This window comes from Tenrec ecaudatus, chromosome 16, assembly GCF_050624435.1.
Source record: "Tenrec ecaudatus isolate mTenEca1 chromosome 16, mTenEca1.hap1, whole genome shotgun sequence".
NCBI lineage: Eukaryota > Metazoa > Chordata > Mammalia > Afrosoricida > Tenrecidae > Tenrec > Tenrec ecaudatus.
The window spans coordinates 89,826,683-89,853,274 of NC_134545.1; the positions used below are offsets into that span (position 1 = coordinate 89,826,683).

Sequence of the window (26,592 nt, forward strand, 5' to 3'; positions counted from 1 at the left end):
AAAGCAGGAGACCCGAGAATTAGAAAGGCGAAGCTCACCAAGCCATATTTCTCTCTGCCCTTCAATTAACCCCACATGTGTTTATCAGCCAGGTTAGCACAATAAACCTTAACTCACTCAATTGACCCCTTACCAACTTGGCACCTGTACACAATTCTGCTGCCTAACAATTCCAGTTAAGTAACACCTACACCTTAGTCCTATGAATATGTTCCCCCCATCTATGAAACTTTGTAAGCCAACCACTTCATGTCTTTATCCTCCCAGTTTTGGGTATCCAATTTCTACACTGCCCATTTACATCAACCCAGTGCTCTGAGGAGACAATCATTTTTTTGACATGAAGAATCTCCATTCCAGTTGGAACCTTCTGAAGTCCGCATCCATAAGCAAAGTCAAATCAGGACGGGCCATCCATAAAGTCATAAAAAATATGCACAAGTCCATAGGCTCAAAAATCTCATCTAGTTGGGTCCTGGTCAACTCAATGTGGGCTGCCTTACTGAGCCTCCACAGGGTGCCTATTGGTTACCTTGCCTGTGGACCATGGTTCTCACAAATATTCAACATGCCTAGCCCACTCGTTCTAGGTCATGAACTTTAGACCAGTCAACCTCTCTCGTCTTCTCTTTTTCCTGTAAACCAAGTCCTCAGGTGTCAGTGGCCACACTCAACCCATCTCTTTATTGCTGCATTTCTCCCACATCCACTCAACAAGTAGATCCAGGTGGTCACCTAGCAAGCATTTCAGCCTGCCCACAGGCTCCCTTTAACATTCAGTCCCAGAGAGGAGTTTTCTTCATAAAAGCAGGAAGTAGTTGGCTTACAAAATTTCATAGGTAGGGGGAATATATTCACAGGACTAAGGTGTAAGTGTTACTTGACTGAAATTGTTAGGTGAAAGAATTATGTACAGGTGCCAAGTTGGCAAGGGGTGGATTGAGATAGTTAAGGTTAATGTGCTAACCTGGCCGATAAACACATGTAGGAGTAATTGAAGGGTGAATTGATATATGGCTCTGTGAGCCTCACCTTCCTCGTTCTCAGGTCTCTTGCTTTCCGATGGTCAGACCAGGGTGCAGGTGCCTTAGCCAATTCCCTGCTTCAGCTGTCAAGGCTTCCTACGAGACATCCCTGAGGAGAAGCCACATGGACCCACCCCAATGCAGCCCTGGGTGCTGGAGCAATTGCGTAGAGACTCCTTGCCAGCGCTGAGATGCTTAAACGCTCATTGATTCGGCATTTCTCCTGCAGTTGGCATCATTGTGTGTGTTTTGTGAGATTGAGGAGGAACTTGTATATTGGTGTCGGACATATGGGTTAATGTTGGATCTATGGGTTTGAGCAGCACTGGGTTGGGATGCTTCTTAATGTACACTTACCATTTATATAAAACTCTCTCTTATACGTATGAGTTTCTGTGGATTTGTTTCCCTACTTTACCCAGACTAACACAATGCTCTTCTTTTAGGTAGAGGGAGGATTATGCCAAGATGTATTATTAAATTATTTCCTTAGAATTCAATGCTTTCTCAATACTGAACTCCACCACTTATCTAGCCCTTTTAAAAGAAAACAAACAAACAACAAAAGGATGATATATGAATTCCACTAGGCCAGACACACAACAGAAAACTCTCATAACCTAGGACATAGTTGATAAATACTAAAAAATAACCTTTTTAACACCAGAGAGCTACTTTGGGAAATGTCTGGTAAAGATAACAAAGGCACATAACATGGAGTTAGGAGCGTGTCTTTCTGTGTATCTAATCATACAAGAAAGGGGAAATACACCTTTGTTATTGGACAATAAGCTGCATCTTTTAGGAGTGGTTGGATGAATGTGGAGCTGCACTAAGTTTCCCAGGGTTAGGCCCACTGTAGGTTCTGGTTTCTCATATAAAGGAGGCTTTAGATAAAACCATTATTCAAGCCCTGTGATCGGGCACAAACAGATGATGGGAGATAGTGCTGCAGATGACCATTCAGTCCAGCAACCCTTGCATCTCCTACTCTGTTGATATGGTAGATGAGTTTGCCAACATGCTGTTCCTCTCCTGTGAAAGGGAGCCTGGAATGCCGTGGCCATTTAGAAGCACAAGACACACTGATCTGAAGTGTAGCATAAATCACATTGAAGAATGTGCCCGGATCCATGCAATTTTTAACTCCTGCTGAAGTACATTTTCCATCTTGGGGGAGGAAAAAATGCGCGTGTCATTGCCTCTGGAGAGAGAGTAGCAAGGCCTATCAGACAGGGAAGCATTTTTAAAACCTGCCCTATTGAGGCTCTTCTCCAGGGTGGATCGTGCCTCTACCCTGTGTTGGAGACCACAAAATAAGGCAGGGGACTTATGACATCATTTTTTTGCCTTCCTGGAGCTTGGACTTCAGTCTGTTGATCTGGGAGGGATGAATAAATACAGGTCCTTTTCTACCTGCCTAGCATCAGCACCAACTGTCACAGAGACACAGAACAGGATCAACAAATCAAGTGCCAGCATATTGCTCTCAACACTTAGGTAGGTGGAAGTGAGGGCTTGCTAAGATCGCGGTACTGAACTCAGCTCTCCAATCCTAGCTGGAACTGGTAAATCAAAAAACTCCTATGGAAATGCTGGTCCTCTAGCATAGTGGGATAGGGAATATGATATTTTCAGGAAGATCCTAAAAACAGAAGAGAGGTTTTCTTAAACATGGCTATTTGGTGATCAGTCATCTTCCCCTGGAGTGAAAGGAGCAAATGAATGGAAAGCCTTCCTAAGGTCAAGGACGTTATTCTAGAAGAATTGGAATGATGCTGCCAATTGGGCGTCAGTAAGCTATCCCGTCTAAGAGAATGGACTTGATGCTTGTCAGGTACAGAGTGAGGGCCGGAGAAGTAGTCGAGTTCAGTATCTGAAAAGCATGGAATACGGGGATATAAATTGGAACCTGGCCCTATCTAGACCGTGACCAGATAGGAGGGTTTTAGAGGAGAGGACGATGCACTTCAGCACCTGGAGATAGAGTCTGCAGCATAGAGATAACGTTCAATTTAATTTGTCTCTAGGGGTCTTTAGTCTTTAAACTTCTTCACCAGAGATTCCCAGAGAAACTAAAATTGCATACCATATGGCTAGTTGGCAGAGAGAAAAATTGGCTGGATTCTGAATGCCCTTGAGAAAGTTGTGTGGGAAACCAGTAAGTGTTCACATTAAATTCAGCTAAATTATTGACTAGTTTGTTGGATGGTTTGGGGAGCTGGTGCAGGAGACCCGTAGTCTACTGAAGAGATAAGCATGAGTCCAGAAAGATGGTTACTGTAGTGGAACTTGTCTAAGGGGCACAAATCCTCCGCCTGTGGGGTCACAGATGAGGAAGATTAACCCAATTTTGAAGGATTTGGGAGACTTGTACTCAGGTTGCCTTTAAGGATGAACTTTTGGAAATAGAGAGAAAGCCGTGCCTGGTGGAGTCACCAGAGCAGAGGAAAGGAGTCCACGCAGTAGAGTAAAGGGGTGCAGGTGATTAAAAGACCGAAGAGTTGAGGGCTCATCCTACGGGCTCCCTTCCTTTCCTCTCTCAGATTTACATACCAAGTAAATGATGTTCTTGTGGATGATGTAGCCCTCTGTATCAAGGTAATTCTAAGCTTCATATTGTGTTTCTCCAGCTTACGAAAGCCTATTCTAAAATATCCAAGTGAAGATAATGAAATTATTGAGGTAATTTAGTCTGTTTTAAAATATGCCCTTGCAAGGAAAATCGCTACCCAACGTTACTTTTTATTAGTAGTAATGAAGTTTTTGCAGGTGATAATTAGTTGTGAGAGGTGTTGGTGGTAGAGAACATCTTGGTGTGTCATCAGTGTGTTATATTGTAAAGAAAGCTACTATGGATAATGACAAAATGTGAACAGTATTCAGTCTTACAGAAAGGCTGTGGCCACAAGGGATGGAAGGGACTGGAGAAAGAATGGGCTAGGACTGCCCAGAGTATTACACTTGCCTTCCTTGTCTCTAGGACACTTTTTGGTATGAGGTGACGAGCTGATCACAGCTCCCAGTGTTGAAAGCTACTCTCTGCGTTTCCCATACTTAGATCTCTGATGCTTCTTCTGGATAATGGGGGTCTTAAGTAACCTTCCAGTGTAGTGTCCAAGAGGGAGCAAAGTGGGAATTGATTTAGAACCTTACCTCACAGGCTTTGGTGTGGAGATACTAGGACAGATCAACCCAACTGAATCCCACAAAATTTTGTGAGTTAAGAAATTATTTGCTTCCCAGTCTTTCCAAGGAAGCCGCTCCTGCTACAGAAAGTCTGCATTGTTCTACTTCTCCCTCAAAATACACTCATGTCCTGGATGTATTTACGCAATCAGAGGAGAAATATGTAGGAAGCCCACTCCAGAAACCCAAGGCTGACGGGAACAGTGAATGCAGTTCGTGATGTGAGCCCACCACGTAGCTGAAGGAGGGAGAGGAAGAAGACCTCTGTTTGTCAGTGCAGCCCATTCATTTCCCTCCGGTACAGAGACTTGGGAATAATCACCGCACCCCTCCCCTAGGATGATTCAGGATGGGAAAGGGAATCCATTGTGTTTTTATCCTTCATGAAAAGTACTTCTTAGCACACTTTTGAAACCACAATATTGGGTTTTTTTCAATCCCTACCCTTTTTTAAAAAGGAAGGTGGGCTTTCTACTCCTGTAAAGAGTTACAGTCTCAGAAACTCACGGAGGCAGTTCTACCTTGTCTTATAGGGTCGCTATGAGTCGGTGTCAACAACATAGCAGTGAGCATGAGTTTCAGAGACCTGTAGAATCGATACACCAAGAAGCAAATATCTCCAACAACCTTTGTTTTGGTGTGGAAACATGCTCCAAGAGGCTGGCCTAATGCATTTTCTATTTCTAATTCAATGCATTTGGATCTTAATCATTTATTTTGTGGCTCTTTATATTAATAGCAGTATCAATGGAAATGCCTTAATTCAGTGCTTTTTATTCAATCAATAATGCAAGGTCCATATACAATTTTAAATGTTCTATAAGCAATAAAAGAAGAAGATTCTAATGAAATTAGTTGTTATATTTTATTTTCCAAAAACATGCCCCAAATATCTTTTCAACATATTATCAATATCTTTTTTTAAATAATGAGCTATTTTAAGTTGTAGAGAGAGGAAGCTGAGGAAGCCGGTCTCTGCTTATCTTAGTGATGTTTCCCCTCCCCCTCTCCAGGCCTGCCCTCCACCCTCTGCTCCATCACAACCCGTTTTCCTCCCTTTTAGGCCAGATGGACAGCTGCTTTTAGGCTCCACAGGGACTTTTTTTTTTCCAAACTGACCCTCCTCAGTCCCTCCCCATGGGTCTGATTCTAGGGACAGCCCCAGGCGGACTAGAGTAATTGCTTTTCTCAACAGGACCCTGGCTTCTTTGTCCTGGAGTGCCGTGGACGTGAGCCAAAGATGACCGTTCCACCTGGACAACGTGTTCTGCCAGGGGCTCGCTGTCAAGGTCCCTGTGCATCTTAAATTGATTCCCAGAGGGAAAGTGGGTCATGCAGGCTCGACACTTTATACCACCCACTCCTAAGGTCACCATCATTTGGTAGTCTCCTTCCTTCCTGGGCTCCTGGGACCAGCAGCAGTTGCAATGTTTCTGATTTCAAACACAAGTGGGAGGAAAGATGTTTAAAGGCCATCAGAGGCCAAGCCCATTCTTGGATTGAGAAGAGTTAAAACGCATGTCTCCATTTCCAGTGTGTACATGCATGTATATATAAGTCCATCTGGATCCACTATGCTGCAATATGAATTAATTCCTAACTTGAGTTGTTGTCTAAAGCCATCAGCCTAGAGTCCACAGAAGCAAATGCTCTCCGAACTTACAACGCATTTGTCTAAGACATAGAGCCAGGAAGCGATTCAGGAATAGTGTAGGGGCCTTGAACTTTCCAAATAAAAAGGGGAAATGCCCGGCTTGTCCTGACAGGAGGGAGATCCTGTGGAGTTATATGAACCACAGCAGAAATACCCTCGAAGCTGGATGGAGAGGGACTTCTCTTGCAAGTTTTCTTCCATCGCTGTTTCAGTCCCCCTGGTGACTGGCAGTCAGGATATGTGGAGCCCACAGCAAACACCTGTCCATGTGCTGCCACCGCCAGTGGGAGAACACGGGGACGAGAAAGCAGCTGCTGAGCATGCTCATTCAGAGGAGCGTAGGAGATGGCTGGCTGGAGGGTAATTTAAGCAATGATGTGTTCATATTTGAGTGGGAGGCAGGGGTAGGAGAAGCAGGAGTCACAGGAGCAGTGAGTCAATTTCCCTGTGGGTTTTCTGCCTGCAAGTGGATAGCAAGACCTTCACATGTTGGGGGGCCGGGGCTGGGGGGAGCCTGCTGACTTGCGGTGCCAGTCGCTAGGGATCAAGCAGAAAAAATCAGTTTTGTGGCCAAAGAGAAAGTCAAATATTCTCCCACATAGAAAGTTCTAGAGAACAAGATTTCTTTCTTTGAATAAACATGACTGATAATCAGGTTTAAGAGAAGCATCTTTCTAATTCCTTTTAAAGACGGGGTTTATCTGAGAGCCTCATGTCCCCTGGGTGAAGGTCGGAGTGCAGCCTTCCTGAAGCGAGCACTGACTTCAAGCAGTCCCCAGGTTTAGCTTCTGCCCTCAGCCTACCCGTCCTTTAAGTTAGTCATCTCCCCAATGGCATTGTTGGCCAGTCGTCAAAGTCTCCTGATGGCGCCCGTCCCGATCATCTTGTTCTCTCCTTGACGGTCTCTGTTCACATTTGGACTTGCTTCTATTTGGGTTGGAATTCTCCTTCAGAACCAGTCAGGTTAGTAGGGGAGAAAAGGGAAAGAAAATGCATCTCATCAACATAATGTCATAAAAGAACAGAGATTCTCATTTGTGCAAGTCTGTCTCCCTGGTGTTCTGTCTGAAGTCAGTCAAGAAATCTCTCTCTAGTAATAATGATCCAGGAAGAATGTGGATATTTTGATTTGTATCTCTTTACAGAAAACCTCCCATCCAGCCTTTTGTTCTTGTAAATTTTTCAGTTATAGGACATGCTGGAACTTTATGTGAATTCAAGAGGGATCTTGCTTTGATGTGGGGCGCCGTCATGCTAACCTCTGTCCGCATTACTTAGCGTGCGGTCTTAGAATGAGTACGTTTGAGTGGAATTTGCACTTACTCCAAATCCTCCTGCTTGAGAAATCTCTTTTAATCCTCTCCGTACTTGTCTTGTGATGACGTTCATCTCCCTTCAAAAATCTCAAGGGTATGCAAATCCCAATAAAGTGGGAATCCTGGCAAGAATTCCCTGTATTATCTCATATATCCTTTACTGGCCAACTGAGGGAAGAAAGGAAAGTCAGGGCTCATTTTGCCTCTTTCAGAGTGACCGCTGGCTGAGACCCAAGGATGAGATGCCAGGTATCCAAGGTGAGAGAGTAGCTAGGGGAGCCCCCTCACCAGGCTGGATTATCTGCGCCGAAGGCTCACCTCATTTCTAATTGGGATGCCTGGGTTTCACTCATTAAGGCTTATCCCTTGATGTCTTCAAACGCTGTCCACAAAATCCCTCCATTGACAGAGCACATATTCTCTGGGAGCAGTTTCTCCTTCAGTATTATCCACCTCAGAGGAAATATTTGACCATGAATTATGGGTAAGGAAAAAATGGCAAAACCTTGGCGGGGGTGTTAGGGGTAGGGAGAGGATGGTAGATGGTTTAGAGCAGTGGTTCTTAACCTTCCTAATGCTGCAACCCTTTCATACAGTTCCTCATGTTGTGGTGACCCCCCCAACCATAAAATGATTTTTGTCACTACTTCATAACTCTAATTTTGCTACTGTCATGAATCGGACGACCACTGGAAAAGGGTCGTTTGACCCCCAAAAGGGGTCGTGACCCACAGGTTGAGAACCACTGGTTTCGAGGGAATGGGATTTCTGAGGATTTGCAGGGCACAGAATCACATGGCTAAAATTTATTTTCTTTCTTTTACTTTTTATTCAGAGACCACAGAGTGTTTCTCATCATGATCCTCCTCATTGTTTTTGTTTTGTTTTTTAACCTAGCACCTCTGGAAACTACTGGTCAATAAAAATGACAATGCTTCTCTCAAGATTCCTTCAAGACGGTAGGATTTGGGGCCCAACTTGTTTCCCTATTTCTCATTCTTTTTCCCAGGTAGCAGGTATCAAAGGGATATTCCTGGCAAATAAGAAGGTGGACGAGCAGGTGAAGACATACATCACGTACAACAAAGGCAGGGATTGGCGCCTGTTACAAGCCCCGGATGTGGACTTGAGAGGGAGCCCAGTGCACTGCTTACTGGTCAGTTGCCCAGTTGACATTCACAGAAGGCTAATTATCTGGGATGGCTTTTTTTTAATTAAGAGGTCTTATGATTTTGCCCACTGCTGGTTTACTATGGACTCCCAGGATAGGCTTCCATACCAATGGGGTGGGGAGGTCAGTTGAATTTCATAGACTGAGAATCTATCAATCCCCTCTGTATTCAGCTCTGTTTAAGATGAATAAATGTATACAAGAGAGCAGCTGAAACTTTGTGGGAAAATCCCTTTATCTTTTCATTCCATTTTTCTGTGGCATTTTTGAAGTGCCTAATATGAAGTGCCTAATATCCTGAGCTCCAGGATCTAAGACAGATATTAGTAGCAGCAACCTAGCTGCTAGCTGCTGTTGATGTAACAGCTGAATTACTGCTCGACAAGGTCAAGGTAAGCAAGGTTTGCCTTGGCAGCCCAGGAAAGGTCAGCTTGCTGGTTAGTTCCCAAGGTTCTTGCTGCGTGGAATATTGTGGTAGACCCTGCAGAGGACGTTGATAGATGAATGACAGTGAGGGAGAGAATGGAATGCAAAACGTTGTGGCTGGGAGGGCGAACAGGAATGAGCCAAGTAGTGGTGCTCAGGTCACCTCTTGGTGTGAAGGTACTGGCTGTCTTAGCAGAGAGGACTCCTACCCACAACACTTTGCTGTTTCTTTTTGTTATTGTTATCTTGGTTTTTTGGAACCCTACTTATATTTTATTGTTATGTTTTTAAATTATTTTATTGGGGGCTCTTACAACATTCCATACATCAATTGTATCAAGCATATTTGTGCATAGGTTGCCATCATCATTCCAAAACATTTTCTACTTGAACCCTTGGTACAAGCTACTCCTTTTTTCCCCTTCCTCCCCCACCTTCCCATGCTTGTGAATCCTTGATCAATTATATATCATAATTATTATTTCATATCTTACACTGTCTATTGTCTCCCTTCAACAACATGTTTGCTATTTGTCCCCTTTGGGCTGGGGAAGGGGGCTAGATATCCAACCTTGTGATGGGTTCCCCCTTCTCCCCCTGCCCCCTCCCCAACCACCCCCTTTCCCTCCTGATCTTGCTACTGCCACTACTGTCCCTATGGGGTTTATCTGTCCTGAATTCCATGTGTTGAGAGCTCTTATCTGTAAATATATGTTCACCAGGCTAGCCAGATTTGTAAAGTAGAACTAGGTCACGGTAGTGGGCGGGGAGCGGGCGGGAGGAAGCATTCAGGAACTAGAGGAATGGTGTGTGTTTCCGTGGTGGCGTACTGCACCCTGGATGAATGCTACTCATTTCGTGTGGGGCAGTGTCCCTTGAAATGATACGATTCTCTTCTTCATTTCAGCCCTTCTGCTCCCTACACCTGCATTTGCAGATCTCTGAGAATCCCTATTCCTCAGGCAGGATCTCTAGCAAGGAGACAGCCCCAGGACTTGTGGTGGCTACAGGTAAGGAAAACAGTCTTGGGGCCTCTTCTGGAATAAATGTGTAAGCTAGTTTGGGAACATGCACCCATTTGGGCATCAGGTCAGAGTCGGGCGTGTTCACCCCAGAAAACAGGTTGGGTTCATGAACCCTCAAGCCCATCTTTGGATGCCAAGTGCAAAGGGCCACAAGCATTTGTCACTTCTAGGCTATTGCCCCCTCAGAGGTGTCCCCAGAGTTGAGCAAGAGGCCAGAGTTCCTCTCAATGTCAAGTAACTGATGAGAAAGAGTGTTTTGCTGGAGAGTTCTCACAGTGGGGTAACACGATGTATGAACTTCCCAGCTCACCAAATATAAGTTGGGGTCACTTTCTTTGTACACAGAGGATTCTCCACAAAATGTCTTTCCCCAGAGCTGTTTTTAATCAGCAGGTCTCTGGAGCATGTAAAGGTTTGTTTGCACATGATTAACCACTTGGCTTGGAGCCTGGGAGAAAGGGCAGAAAAACCTAAGGTGGCAATGTTAGCACCACTGTCCACTGGGCATCAATCAGAAATGAAGATAAAGCAACTCAGAAATGAAAAGGAAAGTGTCTGGGGAAATGTGCTCTGATTTGCATGCATTTGATTTACATGCACCTCCACAGGAATACATTGATGGCATAAAGCAAGGCGGGCTTCTTATCTTAGAAGCGAGAGCCCTGGTGTTAGGCAGCCTTTTTTTTTTTTTTTTAATGATGCAGGTAAATTCACTGTGGTTTTCAGAGTTGGTGCATTCTGGGATTTTTCCTCATCAACCTGGAGTTCTGGAGTTCCTGCTATAACTGACGATTCTCCTAGACATGAGTTCCTTCCTTGAACCTCCAACTGTTTGCACTGTTCTGTACCACCAGTGACCACTCACACTCATCAGCGTGACTGCTAGTGTCAGCCTCAGGTCAACTCTTCTCAGGTGTGTGTGGGCAGGGCCTTCTGTGTGGAACACCACCCAGCCCAGGGCTCCTGGCCTCCTGCAGTTCTGACGTCCCCACCTTGCCTGCTGATCTATGTGGGATGGGGCGCCCCACTCAGGAGCAGCTCCATCTGCCGCTTCGCCCAACGATCAATAGTAGGCCTCTGGCTAGAGTTGAAACAGCACTGGAAAACCACGATCGATAATGAAAGTGAAGATTATTTGAATGCTTGCTAGGTACATTGTTCTATGTGATTCAGGGACTCTACAACTTTCTTCTTTTCCTTGGTAAAATGGAAATAATAGTACTAATGTAATAGAATCACACGATTAAATGAAGCAAGTGCTTAGCACAATGCCTAGGACATGCTGCTGGATACGCACCACACATGACCTCTCATTAGCACAGACATTAAAACCAATCTTGTTTCCTTGGAAGAAGTGCTTCTGCTTTTCCAGGGGCATCCATAAGCCATGTGCTTATGATGTGTTGTATACACGGAATAGAGCTCAGCGGCCCTGCCCTCAGGGCGGAGAGACACTGACACTCGTGGATCTGGCTGAGTTCTTTCACCTCAGAATGTCATTGGGGGGAAAAATCTATAAAACAGGGCCATCTTCTACCCTACAGGGTATTTTAAAGGTAGAAATGGAAGAGAACTGTCTACACAACTAGACTGAATGCTGAGCGCATTCGTGGTAGCTCCTCTGGCCAGCAGATTCCTCTAAATTCCGTGAGTGATAGTCTTAGGACAGTGACAGACATGCAGGCATTTATCTTGACCATGGTCTTCCTATCAGAGATTGTAGACGTGATCCCTTAGGATCTGAATATGTGCAGAGATCGTGTCATGCTGTATGCATCTTTCCTGTCCCATCACCCGGTAACAATCTTTCTTGTCCTTATCATTAGCTTCATCTCTTCCATGGTCCATTGAAATCAACTGAAGAGTTTTTAAAAATAAATTCAAACAGATTCCGTCCTGAATCTTGAATGTTAATCATTGGACAGCCTCTAAGATCACTGTAGTTGAACTCTGAAAAGGAGTGTCAGGGTGCCGATGTAAAGGGGAAGCAATAGATCCTGAGGTCGCACCCAGGATAGGAGATTCATAGTTCGGGGGGGCCTGTCCCTCTCCCTCCCTCTTTTTCTACCCCTCTGGGCCAATATTGCCCATCTTGTCCCCCACGCTTGTGCTGGATCCGAGTACTGCCCTTGCATCCCAAGCACATAGCTCCAGGGAGCTACCACGAAACACCTAGAATGGACATTGGTTGGCCCATTCCTCTTCTCAGCCTCACCCTGGTCTTCTGGTTCTGCATTCCAGGCTGCTCTCTGCAGAGCCATTCCCCGCGCCGCTCCCCACTCCACTCCCAGCCACTGAGCCCTGAGCCCCAGGTTATTTTTGGAAGCCAGGGTGTCAAAACAAGTTGGCTAGCTGTGTGCTACCTGGTGCTGATGGGAGCTTGACAAGCTGCAGCCCGGATTTAATTTCTCATTTTGAAGCATTAAATGTCAGGAGCTCAATTAACATTTTCATTATTGCATTTTTATTGTGCTCTTATTTAGGCTACAGATGTGTGGGAGATAACATTCCCTTTCTGATATTTTTTTTAAAGAAAACTATCAGCCAATATGATAAATTCTTACGTGTTTAGGATTCTTTCCTGCTTTTCAGCCACTCCCAAATACACATCAGGTTTGGGACCTTACTCATTCATTTGTATTCATTTATTCAACCCACAATTATTTACTGAGAAACTAAGGACTACGATGGGGGCATTGACCTAGTTCTAGGAGGGAACTCTGTCCGTTGAACAAGCGGAGGAAATGTACATTCACTGGGAAATATTTCCCACTTCTTCTGAATCAACTTGAATAGAAAATGATGAACCGCAAGGGAAGGAAGAGAAGAGGAAAGGAAAGAGGGTGTGAGTGGATGCGGAGTGCCCCCGGTGGGCGAGAATCAGCTGGCTTCGTGCATGCTTGATGGGTGTGACCATCTCAATCCGGACTCCACAGAATTTAGATCACATAGTGAGCGCCGCGGAGTTACCTCGGCGTTCGTTTGCTAAAGCCGCCATGATGGAAGCACCACCAACCAGAGGTTCAAACCACAGAATCTCTTGTGGTTCCCCCCGGAGGCTGAATCCAGATATCCACAGGCCCTTCTGTTCTCAGAAGGCTCTAGAGGCAGATGGTTCACGTCTCTTCCCGTTTCTGATCGCTCTTGTATTCCTTGGCTTGTGGCAGCCTAACCCCATTCTCTGACTCTGCCCCCCCCAGTCCAGTAGGACCCCCTGTTAGCTTCACTAAGTACATCAGCAAATATTCTCCTTCCACAGAAGGTTGCATTAGAAAGCATTTGGAGCTAAGGCTTCTGCGTATGTTTGTGTGCATGTCCGGGCTGGCGCATGATTCCACTGGTAGTAGTCACTCATCGGCCAAGGTCTCGATGTATGTTGGAAAACACAGAGCTGCACACCCACCAGTACTTTTCAGGCTAAATTCTACATGAGGAATAAGGAACCTAGAATCAATGCTTCAAGCTCCTGCTGCTGCCACCGCCACTCAACTCTTCCCGAGAACACACCATGAGAAAGTTGAGAGATTATCAGTGCACAGTGAATATTGCAAGAGATCTTAGCTAATCAATGGTTTTCTTTTTTTATTTTCTTAAGTCTTACCATTGAGAGGCACAGGGTGTTATTCTGTCCCCATATTGGACATTTCTTCTTGCTGGATTTTTTAAAATAAAATACCAAGAATGAGACTGCATATAGCAACTGAAAACACCAGCCGTCAAACCCCTGCCCTCTGCTGCCCACCCACTCCCAGCTCCAAGCTCCTTTAATCTGCAAATTGCCTGACACTTTCCAATGATCTGCTTGTATTTCAGGCAACATTGGCCCGGAACTCTCATATACTGATATTGGTGTGTTCATCTCCTCTGATGGGGGCAACACGTGGAGACAGGTAACTGGGATGATCCAGGGATAGGGAAGAGGCATTTCGGACAGATTCTGACAACCGCACTTCTTCCCGTGAATTCTCAGGCATGTTATGCAAGAGCATTGAAGCAGTTTGGTGGGGTTGGGAAATGTCACTGGCAGGTCACAGGGCCAATGGGCTCAGAAAGGGATAAGCACTGGGCAGGAACTAGAAGGAACCGGAATCTCCCAGTCTCTTCATTCCCCCATTCAGGAATGCTTAGCAAACAGCCACCAGATGCTCACGACGATGCCAGTGGTAAGAGACACAAGCCGTGAAACTGTGTTTAACAGTGATGCACTAGGAGGTCATAGCAAGCAGGTGTCTTCACCTTTGGGCTTTCCTTTATCCACAAGCTGCAGAGCCACTGACATCTGAGGTAATGGATCGCATAGGCCCAGTCTTAATGAAGGATGACAGACATATGGTGATAGAAGAAATTAATTCCATTTTATAAATATTTGTAGCGAATAAGCTCATCATCATGGAAAGTTCTATTATATAGTAATATAAAATATATCATATAGTAATACAGTAGAACTTTCCATGGTGATGAGATTATTCTCTATCTGTGCTGCCCCATTGAGCACTTAAAATGTGGTTGGTGAGACTAATACGTGAATTTTAAATTTTATTTCTTATAATGAATTTAAATGCAAATAGTCACACATGGCTACGATATTGGATGACAGCACAGAAACAGAATGTCAGCTCTCGGGCACATATTGGGCAGGCCGTTGAACTTACCAACTCTATTGCAAGATGATAGTATTATTTTAGTGTCATCAATAATATACCCAGAAAAAAGATGCAACTGAGTCTACTATGGCAAGGGGAAAGTCTTCCCAAGAGGAGGTAGCACATTATGAGTGTGAACAGTGAGAATGCTCTGCCCAGGGAAGACAAAAGAAGAGAACTGGCTATCTTGATGACCATGGTGAAGTCACCACTGAAATATAGTTAGACCAGCTCTTACTTGGATCCTGTAGTGAAGGTCAACATCACCATAACCATCATTGCAATCACCGCTCACTCTCACCACTACCACTCTCAAGTATTTACCAAGTGTCTCTTAGAGAGACACAACCTATTATAGATAGTGTAGGGTATGCAGAGGCAAATAAGCCGAGTCCTGCACAGAAAGCCATAATTGGGTGTATAGGGAACAGGCACATGACGCAGAAAGATCAGATATGCAAACATAAGCTAACTCATCACAAGGGTCAAATGAGGCTGGAGGCTGGAAAGCAAGCTCATCCTAGACAGAAACTCGGAGAAAATGACGTTCCCAATAGAGAACTTGTTGTTCCTCTACATCACGAATGAATTCTCCTGGTCTAGCAATCACTATAACATCCCTTCTTTTTGCCATCATTCCTCAAGCTTTCTCTCCTCTTTTCCCAAACACCCAGACTCTGGCTCCAGCCCTGCACTAGGTAAAAGTTCCCGAGGTCAGCACAGAAGCATCCAGAGGAAAGTGGGATTGTAATAGCTTCTCTCCTCACCTTAGTACCAGTGCTTACGTGATGCTCAGCCTCAGCTTCAAACCAGCATCCCCACCATGTGGCTTATTCCCAAGTCCTGTGAGCATTGTAGGTTCAGAGTCTCCATCGGAACCATTAATGAATTGATAATAAAAGAATCTTTAGTTCCTTTTACATTTATACTCACCATTTTTATGGACATTTTTCCTTCCTTAAAAAGGAAAAACCAAAAAGAAACCAATGAGAGGTTTGGGCTAAGAAATTGCTCCGGGGGGGGGGGTACCAAATTTAAATACTGTTATAGAGACTTCCTTGATAAAGTCCTCATTGGACAAATCCAAATCATCCAGATGAAAAAGTCCATCAGTGGGAGGTCATAATGATGTCCAAAGGACTCCTGGCCCTGCGAATAATTATAGCACGGGGAGAAAGGGATATTGTGACAAAATCATGAATGGTGGCAGATCAGTTTATCACTTTCATGGGTGGGACTATGAAAGTGGGGCAAAGGACAGGACTGAGATATGCACATAAGTGAAGATTAGAAAATTTGACAACATTGGTTCTGTGACACTCCATGCACCTGGCTACTTGATGGTCTGGGGATGACTTATGACTAGGCAGCCCTTGTACACCAATCTACATTGAGGGTAGGCCCCATCTAGCACCCAGAAGGTGAGACCTTCCCTCCTAGGATTGCCACAGGGAGTCAGAATCTAATTTCAAACATACCTTAGCTGAAGGCAAAAAGAGTTTATGTTCAGAAAGAATGAAAATGGAAACTAAACTTATCTCAATACTGAAAATGGAGTTTAAGGTTGCATTGTAAACTCTAGCATCCAACAAACCAAGTGTTTTAATTTCAGCCCTATTACCAAACTCTTTACTTATCTCTATAATTCCTGGGGGGAATATATGTAGGAGGATCCATTCCTCCTATCTCCTCCCCTTTAAGTCTGCCTATACTGTCTTAGCTCTTTTACTGTTTATAACGTCACTCACCATCCCCATCTCATCACCCCGAGCTCATCAGTGGTTACGAGTTAGAAGGAGTCTCCAAAGCAGCTTTCCTCCAGAAGATCTAAATTTGAGGGTTGGTTCTCTCCTGAAAGAGAAACGTTTTCCCTATTGTAGGTTGGAAATATGAAGGTCATAGCTAACAGAATTATTGTAATATGTGAGATCAACTTCTGACTTTCTCTTAACTCAGAGCCTTGCATCGTCATAGGGACTTAGAACATTTCTGTGGGTGGATGGATGAATGATTCAAAGTCTAACTGAGTGAATGAGTGTTTGAATGGATAGTCAGGTAATTGACAGGTGGATGAATCAACTAATGAATAACTTTAAGTTCCTAGAAGCACTATAATCCAATAAACATTTAGAGTAAGAAATCACAGGTAACATACTTAGGTCTTCACCCAACTTGCAGGAACATGTAGGAGGTGGCAGCAAAGTCTAGACACATAGGCACTTTATATGTCAAGTGAAATGATCTTACAAGTTTCAATATAATTTACAATCAACATGGTAAGGCACAGACAAGTTATACATGATCAGATATCTGAATTGGTATTCAGAGGGTTGTTGGTAGTAATTTATTAGACTGAAAGACGGAGTACCTTCGTTGAAGTTATACTTTCTTCTGCGTCATGTAGTTGACCACAAACCTTCCTGTAGTGCAGTTCATAGTGCTGGGAGAGAGAGTTCTGGAAATGCCACTGGCGTTCCCCGGGGAATGCTATTTATTTTCTGCCTGTCCATTTCCTCCTTTCTCCAATAGGGGTAATGATACTTATCACCTGATCAGTAGCGTTGTTGAAGGATCAGAATCTAGAGAAAACCATTTGTGTGCAAGTCGTTGTAAACTGCCAGCACGATGCAAACGGAAGGTGTTGCTATGATTGTCACTGTTGTTGTTGCAGATCTTTGATGAAGAGTACAATGTGTGGTTCCTAGACTGGGGCGGCGCCCTCGTGGCCATGAGACACACACCTCTGCCAGTCAGGCATCTGTGGTAAGGACAGCTCCCTATTATTGAACAGCTTTTGTTAGTGGAGACACTGGGGATGAGCGATTCCGCATGAATTTGTACCATGTGCCCATTTACTCACCCAAGTACACACCCACCCCGCCATCCATTTTATGCTCATCACGCCATTTAACTCTTAGGCAGTAAGATTAAGCAAGAACATTTAAATGGAGAAAAATGATGAGGGAGCTATAGTAGTGGTGATGGGTGGGCAGGTAAGGCAGAAAAGAATGGGAAGGACTTGCTCGTTTGAAAAGTCAAGTTTGGTCGGAGTCAAGATGGTGCCCAGGTAAAATCACCTGCCTGGCGCTCCTGTTACTAGACCAGAAAATTAAGAGCCAGACATGGGAAGCAAGCCCACAGAGAAAGCAACTGGAAAAGGGGTTTCAGAGGGACTTAGGGGAAGGAGGAGGGAGGGAAGGAGTGGTGAGCAAATAACGCCATAGACAGGGGAACAACTAGGGAATTAAATTAACAATGAGGACTGGGTAGGGCAGAGGTTGTACACTGGTACATATGGGAGCTGGAGGCACTGGGAATCAGGGTGGATGATACCTTCAGGACCAGGGGTGTGAGGGGCGATGCTGGGAGAGTGGAGGGTGAGTGGGTTGAAAAGGGGGAACCGATTACAAGGATCTGCAAGTGACCTCTTCCCTGGGGGACGGGTAACAGAGAGGGGGGGGGTGAAGGGAGATGCCGGATAGGGCAAGATATGACAAAATAATAATCTATAAATTATCAAGGGCTCATGAGGGAGGAGGAAGCGGGGAGGGAGGGGGGAAAAAAAGAGGACCTGATGCAAAGGGCTTAATTGGAGAGCAAATGCTTTGAGAATGATTAGGGCAGGGAATATACAGATGTGCTTTATACAATTGATGTATGTATATGTATGGATTGTGATAAGAGGTGTATGAGCCCCTAATAAAATGGTTTTTTAAAAATTAACAATGAGGAAGACACATAGATCCTGGGGGTGTTGGAGGAACATCAATCTAGCTGAGAGGAATTACTGAGAGGTAGAAGAAGGTTGAGTGTGATGGTAGGGCAGGAGGAAGTTAAAAGGAAAGATGTAGGAAGCAAAGCTATGGATAGAAGTGTAAACTTAGGTGTGCACTTTTGTCAATATATTAATTAATAAAAATAGAGGTATTGGCATAGGTACATATATTTACATGGCAATACATTGAGGAAGTGGACAGACTATGTGCCTCTGCTCAAGCGCTCCCTCAATCCAAGAACACTTTCTTCTAACAACCTGACATTCTGTGATGCTCACCCTCCTGTCACAATCACAAAAGACAAAATAAGTGAACAAGCAAATGTGGTGAAGAAAGTTGAATATGCCAGGCTATCAAAAGATATAGCATCTGGGGTCTTAAAGGCTGGAAATTAAACAAGCGGTCATCTAGCAGAGAAGTATCAAGCCCACATGGAAGAAGCACACCAGCCTGTGAGATCATGAGCTGTTGATGGGATCAGGAAACAGGCATCAGAAGACCCAAAGCAAACCATCAAAACCACACATTGTTGAGAACGTGGGGTCAGAGCCAAGATCCCAAACCCATCTGTAGACAATGTGACATCATCTCACAGAGGATCCTAAGAAGGGATGAGTCAACCAGGGCCCAGTATACCCCTGATGAAACCCACAATATTCCTCTGATTCTTTGAGGCTTCCTAGCCTCTTGCTATCCTGACCCCAGTCCTGCCTTTCACTGTGGGCTAGGCTGGAGCATGTACACAGGTACAGAGAAGAACTCAAACACATGGAATCCAGGTCATATAAACCCTTCAGGAACAGAAATGGGAGTAGTGATACCAGGAGGGTAGTAGGGAGGTAGAGGGAGGATGGGTGAAGGGATACAGTGGTCGATGTAGGATATGAAGACAATAATAATTTATAATGGATCAAGGAGTCACGGGGACGGGGGGCGTAAAAAGAGGAGCAGATACCAAGGGCTCAAGTAGAATGTAAATGTTTAAAAAATAATGATGCAACATATGTACAAATGTGCTTGATACAGTTGATGTATGGATTGTTAGGAGAGCGATAAGAGCCCCAGTAAAACAATCTCAAAAACAGCAAAAAAGTAAAAAGTCAAGTTGAAGAATGCCCGATGCAGAAGATGGGAATTTGTGAAAACTGGGCAGGGAGGCCAGGGAAAGTTTAGGTGTATATCATGGAGGAAGTATAGAATGCTCCTTAGAAGCAAGGATGGTGAGATTTATTCTTATGCACTTTGGACATGTTATCAAGAGAGATTCATCCTGGAGACAAAGAGGAAGGCGTAGCACACAAAAAAAGGTGGATTGACACAGTGGTTGTGACAGGACATTGGGCTCAACCTAATATTGACTGTGAAGATGGTGCAACATTCAGCAGTAATTAGTTATTTTTTGACAGGGTCACCATGGGGCAAAGCCAACTCAGTAACACCTAACAACAGCAGTGGATACTAAGTCTAATCCTAAATATGTTGAATTGGGAATGTAAATAGCATTCAAGAAGAGATGACCACTATCTGTCAGATATTTCCATCGGAAGATCAAGAGAGAGCTGAACTGACCTAGATGTAAGCATCAGTCTTCATTATTAGATGGTAGTGAAAACCATGGCAGTGGGCTCTGTATCTCAGGAGCGTGGGTACAAGAAGAGACCAGGGATGCCTATGAAACACTAGATAGACAACATCAAACTCCAGATGATAGAAGAAATGGAGCAGATTAAGTAATATTAACCCAGAAAGATGGTATGAAAACCCAAGGAGAACCATCTCTGAAGGAAGAGGTGATAAACAACATCAAGTTTTACAGTCAGATCAGATCAGTTTTGGATCCAAGAATAACGGAAAATTAAGCAATACAGGATGTTGTTGTTAATCTTTGCCAGAGTAGATGAAAAGACAGGTGTGACTGAATCTTGATTCTCTTGAATTACCACGAGGCGTGATGAAATAAACAAGAGATGGTGCATATTACTCCTCTCCAGAGCGTGGAGACTGTATGTGCTAGATCCTCACTTGAGAAGAAAGAGTGAGAAAACATGATGATCATTGGAAGGAGGACAATGTCAAACGTGTGCATGGCAGCATGTGGAGGAATCTCTGTATTTTTATATCCTAAAGAGAAAGAATTTTAAAATTTTCTTGCATCAAAGAAAATAGTGCAAGTTAGAGGGTATATGATCTAAAGTAAAGTCAGTGAGTGGGCTTAGCCATGGGCAACAGGGGACTGAGTGTTAGTTGCTCTTATTTTAGGAGACCAAACCTCTTAGAGAACCAGTTTGGATGGCGATCGAGATTGATACCAAACCCAAGCTACCTTGAGCTCCGAACCCAAACGTCATCCACTTTAGCGAAGATTTAAGAAGGCTTGGCTCAGTTTGGCCATCTATTTTTTGGAACCATATTAAATCACCATTTTTGTAGGTCAAAATGTTCAAGTATTATTATGTATTTCTCATAGCTCATATAAATTTGAATGGCTATACCTACTTATACCTACTAACTATTATTATTTTGTAGAAACACTATTATGAAAATACACTTTACAAATGCATGAAGCCACTTGAAAGAAAAGTGGTCTACCAACCCAAAGGTGCACTCGCAAAAGACCCCAGTGTCGTTTACTAACATTTGATGCCTAATCCTATGACTTTGGGGCTGTATTAAAGCACCAAAATTACTGGATATAAATAGTAATTATCAAAGGGTTATTACATTCAAAGCATTACTTAAAATGTGGTGAATTAAATTATTTGTCTAATTTAATTATTGAAATGACCCTATGTATGTATGCAGATAGTGTCTCCCCCCCCCCCCTAATTCATTTATAATCCACTCCCTTCAAGTAAAGGATCAGGGGAGTAGCAGGTTCATATTGGGCTGTAACTGCTAAGTCAGCAGCTCAAAACCACCTAGAGAAAGATGAGGCTTTTTCGTCTCTAAAGATTCACAATTTCAAAAGTCCAAAGGAGCAGTTCTGCTCTGTTCTTTATGGTCCTGATAAGTTGGAATCGACTTGACAGCAGTGGGCGTGTTGTCTGTTGATCTGTTTGGTTTGGGCCTCAAGGAGATTCTAAGTTGCACTGCTCCACGGGCTTTCAAAGGACATAAACCTTCACAGAAGCAGAAGACTGTCGTCTTTGTGCTGAAGAGTGGCTGGTGGGTTGAATGTTAACGTGTAGGCAGCCAGGGCTCCTTCTCCCCCACCCTTTTACAGTAACCTCAAAAAGGCAGACATACATAGTCCGACACCTTGGCTCAAGGATGCACACCTAGTACCTCACTGCACCAGGCAAAGTCTCTATCACGGATACTCTTCTATTTCATTTGCTACTTTGCTACGTACGCTGATGAGCACAAAGAAGCGATGGTAGGACCCGCCCTGTGGGAACTCAAGAGTCCAGATGATGGGTTTGGGGAGTGTACACATCCACTTGCTACTCAAGCCAGGCCTGTGAAGACATGCCGACTCTGTGCAGTGTTGGCGTGCTGTGTGGTGGGATGGAATTCTGCCAAGCCTGTAAGGGTATCTTCCTTTAACAGGAGGAATGATGGCGAATCCTTGGAATGAGAAAGTCAGAGATTGGAAGAGAGTGGGGAGGCATAAGAGGACAGGAAGCTTCTAGCAAAGCCTGGCACGTGGCAAGTGTAGGGAGAGTTTAAAAGAGCAAATCTGTTAGAACCCGGGATGTGAGTAAAGAAAGATGAGTGGGTCTCAGAACGCCTTCACCCCCAGTGTAAGGGATACAGATTGTGTCTGTGCGGATTCTTCTACGAGGCTCCCTCAGCCCCTGTGGGGAAAGACCTGTTTGAAAACTAAATGGGACTTGGGTGCATGCACACAACACTACTAGTCTTTTTTTTTAAATCACTTTATTGGGAGCTCTTACAACTTTTATAACATTCCACTCATCAATTGCATCCAGCATATTTGTACCTATGTTGCCATCATCATTTCCAAAATATTTTCTTTCTACTGGAGCCCTTGGTATATGCTCTTCTTTTTTTCCCTCCCTCCCCTCCTCCTACCCTCATGAATCCTTGATCAATTATATTTTGTTATTATTATTTCACCTTACACTGCCCACTGTCTCCCTTCATCCACATTTTTGTTATATGTCCTCTTTGGGGTGGGGGTGCTATGTATAGCCAACCTTGTGATGGGTTCCCCCTTTCTCCCCCTTTCTAGTCTTCTTTAAAATGTTTTTTAAACGTTTGTTTTCTCATTAGCCGAGGAGGCAACATTTTATAGTCCCTACTCCTCTGTTCAAAAGAGACCGAGTGGTGCAGTGAAAGAGCACTGGACTGCGAATTGTGGAGTCAGTGGTTTGAACCACCTGCCACTCCAACGTGAAAGATGAAACAGGTGGATCCAGAGGCCGTTCTACTCTGTCCTCTTGGGCTGAGAGGAATGAAAATTCACTTGGTACCCATGGAATGCATTTGGGAATTGGTATTAATGTGATCATTCCAACGCATAGCAAGTGTAGGGCATCCTAGAACTGCCTTGATTGGTTTGCTAAGGCTGTAAATCGTTATGTAAGGAAACCACCTTACATTTCTCCCGTGGAGAGGATAGCTGGTGGAGTTAAGCTGTTATCCTTCCAGCGAACAGCCCAGTGGTGCCTCTGCCCCAGCAGGGCTCCTTCTGAGTCCTGAGTCATAAGCCCTGTGTGAGTCTCCATGAAACATTGATGGAGGCAGGCAAGCGGAGGGTAGTAGTGTCCCATAGAGAGATTAAATGTGATCGTGGGGATTCTTGCTGCTATGGGAAAGGGGCTAGCAACTCTCTATGACTCCTGACCTGTCTGCCCATTCTCCTTGATTATTGGAGCCAGTGTAGGGAGTTACTCAAACTCACTGCCAGCGAACCCCATTCCAACTCTCAGCAGCCCTGCAGAGCAGAGTCAAACTGCCCCTTTGGGATGCTGAGCCTTCACCTCTTTACAGGAGTCCGGTTCAAATGCTGACCTTTTGGTAAGCAGCTCAGGTCATAGCTGACAAGGACACAGGGGTTTTGTTTTGCAGGGGGGAGGAGGGTAGTTAACACTTACTTAATGATTGCTTTTGAGAGCCTTTGCCCAGAAAATGTTCTTGCTCTGAGGAAAGGAGCTCGTTTTGCTTAGGAAGAGGACACTAGTTGTTGTTCTTTGGGGGAGTGAATGAAAGAGGAGGGAACATTTTTACAGAAGGACTACATTTTGCCGAGGGACATGGGTTGGTTATGAACCTGACAAATCGTGGGTACTTTGCACCTGACCTTCCACGCTCTTCTACAATGGCTTCTCTCCAGGGACCTACTCACTTTCCCCAAAGACTTTTATCTGGAAATTCCTGGGGGGGAATCATCCAAGGAAGAAAAATCATTCACGAGCCACTCAGGATGGGCAATTAGGGTCAAATCAAGCCTAACAAAGTTATCAACGCGAAGTTTGAATTTTCCCTTGTTGCATATAATATCTCTATTTTTTTTTCTTTTTTGGGGGGAAGTGTAAATATATTTATATAACTCAGAAGAAATAACTTTATTCCTATTGAATTTCCTCTTCTAAGAATGAAGCTATTGATTATGCTACCCTCCATTTGTCTGCCTCCTCCAATTTAATAAGGATTAAAGATGCTTTTGCAAATTGAACTTGGGAGATGGCATTATCTCTCTTTAAAGGATGTTGACACTGTCATTTGTCATACATGTTACAAATAGTCCCCTGAATGTGACTGTGACTTCTGCTTATTTATTGGCCTCTCTCTAAATACTGCTATCTGAAAGGCAAAAAGAATCCAGCAAATGGTTACAGACCAGCTTGCCAGCTCTGAGGTGGATGTATGTAATGGGAAATAACAGCAGCAAGGACAGGAAGAACTCATTCTGGATCCTCCTTTGTCCCCCTTTCTCAAAGGCTAAGTGAGTGTCAGGGCTTGACCATGTCGTTCTCATCAGTGTTTTCTTATAAAAATGTTGCCTGATCTTGTCTCTTGCGTATGCTTGTGAAACTCAAAGACAATTTCTTCATCAGTGGTGTCTAATTAAGTCACAACCTCCCAGGTAAACATAGAGCTCATATTAAGTGAGAGAAAGGTGAAGTAATTAATTAATTTCTTGCTATTTTCTGTTGTGGATCTCAAGCTTCATTATGGCCAATAGCGATATATGCATGTTTGCATGGGGAAAGGCCAGCGCTGGCCACTCTCAGAAAAGAGCAGCGTGGCTCTCGGTTGTAAATAATAGCTACATTGCCTTTCTGAGAAAATAGGAGTCATAATTGAAAAGCAGAGGAGACTTTAGCTAACCTAACAAGGCGTGCGATTGCCAACAAATTGAAATGATAGGTGCCTAGATGTACAGGAGGCAAAACAACATACAAATGAACCTATCTATTTATGCCCAGACATATCCAGATGCCTGCTTATTAAAATCGGAAGGCTGTTCCAGGTAAGCCAATATTGTGCTTGTCCCTTAGAAGATGAGTGTGAAGTACACAATGCAGCCCTACAAATGCATTGCTACATTGAAAACACACAATAAACAGCTCTGGATGGGCAGCTAGACTGGGGTCCCATTGTTTGCTTAGCCTTGACAGGCTGTCAGTATCTCTTTTCAGGGGGATGTTCTTAGAACCAAAGGACTTCTGAGCTCCTTTGTTCTCCTTCAAAATGATCTCTCATGGTGCAAATGGCTGAGCACTTGACTGCCAATCAAAAGGCAGACAATTCAAACTCACCAGCTTCTCTGAGGGAGAACACTAGCAGCCTGCTTCTTCCAAGCCAGCAGACCCAGAAGCCCTCAGTGCAGCTCTACTCTGTCTTCCAGGGCCATGAGGGACTGGCCTTGACTTCCTAGCAATGGGTTTGGTGTTTTGGGTTGTTTTTTCTTCGTCAAAGGAGTTGGGCCCTAGAGTTTTGTTCAGAGAAACATTTCTACAGAGACAATAGTTCCAGAGATACAGATCTCTGAGAGGCCAAAGAACTTGTGCTCTTTTGAAGAACTTTCAGGTGGTTAAACCTCATATATTTGGAATTAAAAAAAATGGGGCTAAACAACTGACCAGAGGCAGGAAATTTGACCCTTAATATCCTTCATAGTCCCCTGCCCTGCAGGCTTCTGGTAGGAGGGACCCAAGGAAGTCCAATGTTATATGTGGAGAGGTAACATCTGCGAACGATCTCTCATCTCTGTCATATCTCTATACTATAAAATCAGGCATGTGGACAATAGGAAGGGTCTTAGACATCATGCAGTCTTGCCTATATACATACCTCTGTGACACTTACCTGCTTTATCAGGATTGCACGCAAATCACTCACTGCCATTGAGTCAATTCTGACTCACAGAGTACTGGCCAAACCCTAAGAGCCCAAGACAGTCAGTTCCCATTTTAGATAAACAACCTTAGTTGTTAGAAAGCTTGTCTTTCATGCTGAGCTATAATGAATCTGCTTGTAATTTCTGCCCCTTGATTCCTGTTTTGCTGCCTGGATCTATGCGGAATACATCTGCTTCAGACTAGAGCATAATTCTGAGAATCATACAACTGGAAAGAACCTCAGGAGATTTCTTTGCCTTGCCTTTTTATGCTCTGAAAAAAATGAATGAATATGTCACTCAAATGCCACAGATTTCACCCATTTATTCATTGACTTTTCATACTTTTATTGAGCCTCGATTATTTATTCAGCATTAATACAGAGGCATAAATGAACAGGATAAAATACATGGGAGTTTACATTATTAGACTCAAGTATTTGGCCTTTTAGAAAGGCACAAGGATGGAATTCCCCCCCTTCCTTATTCTTCTTTTTATTAAATTGATTTCACCATGTAGCTAACTACATTCGCTTTGGCTTCACTCCTGGACATTACCCATTCTCAATAGTTGATAGGTGTTATTATCACTCTTAAGGGTCATTGATTAGATTCTGGCTCATATGCAACAGAGTACAATGTCCCAGAGTTTTCTAGGCTGTCACCTTTACAGTATCAGGTCATTCTCCCGCAGAGCCATCGGGTGGGTTCACATGACTAGAAACTATTTAATTTTGGAATCGGCAAGGAACCTAGATCCTTTTCAGGCTGAGTTTATCAGCTAATCTTCCTCCAGCTTTGGGATGTTTTCTTTCTTTCTTAATCCAAAGTATCGTGGTATCAACTGACCTTATGCTATTAAATGGCTTCCCAATATACATCACACTCCTTCCTCACAAATCTAGAGAGATCCACCCAGCGGTTACCTTGACAGTGTCACAATGTGGGTAGGTACGAAGCACCTAAACCTTGCAGGACTAAGACAGGAATAAAGTTTCTTTTCTTCTTTTCACATCCCTCTATCAGTTTCTTAAGCATCAACTCCATATTGTCCATTA

General features: G+C 43.9%; 1 protein-coding gene across 1 annotated transcript in view; it reads left to right on the plus strand.

The window, feature by feature from the left end:
* SORCS3 (sortilin related VPS10 domain containing receptor 3) overlaps positions 1-26,592 on the plus strand; it is a 682,071-nt gene that overhangs the window by 566,646 nt on the left and 88,833 nt on the right. The window contains exons 10-13 of the mRNA XM_075534344.1: positions 8,194-8,340; positions 9,689-9,791; positions 13,620-13,696; positions 17,121-17,212. Coding sequence (XP_075390459.1) covers positions 8,194-8,340; positions 9,689-9,791; positions 13,620-13,696; positions 17,121-17,212 — 419 coding nt within the window. The remainder of the gene's footprint in view (positions 1-8,193; positions 8,341-9,688; positions 9,792-13,619; positions 13,697-17,120; positions 17,213-26,592) is intronic.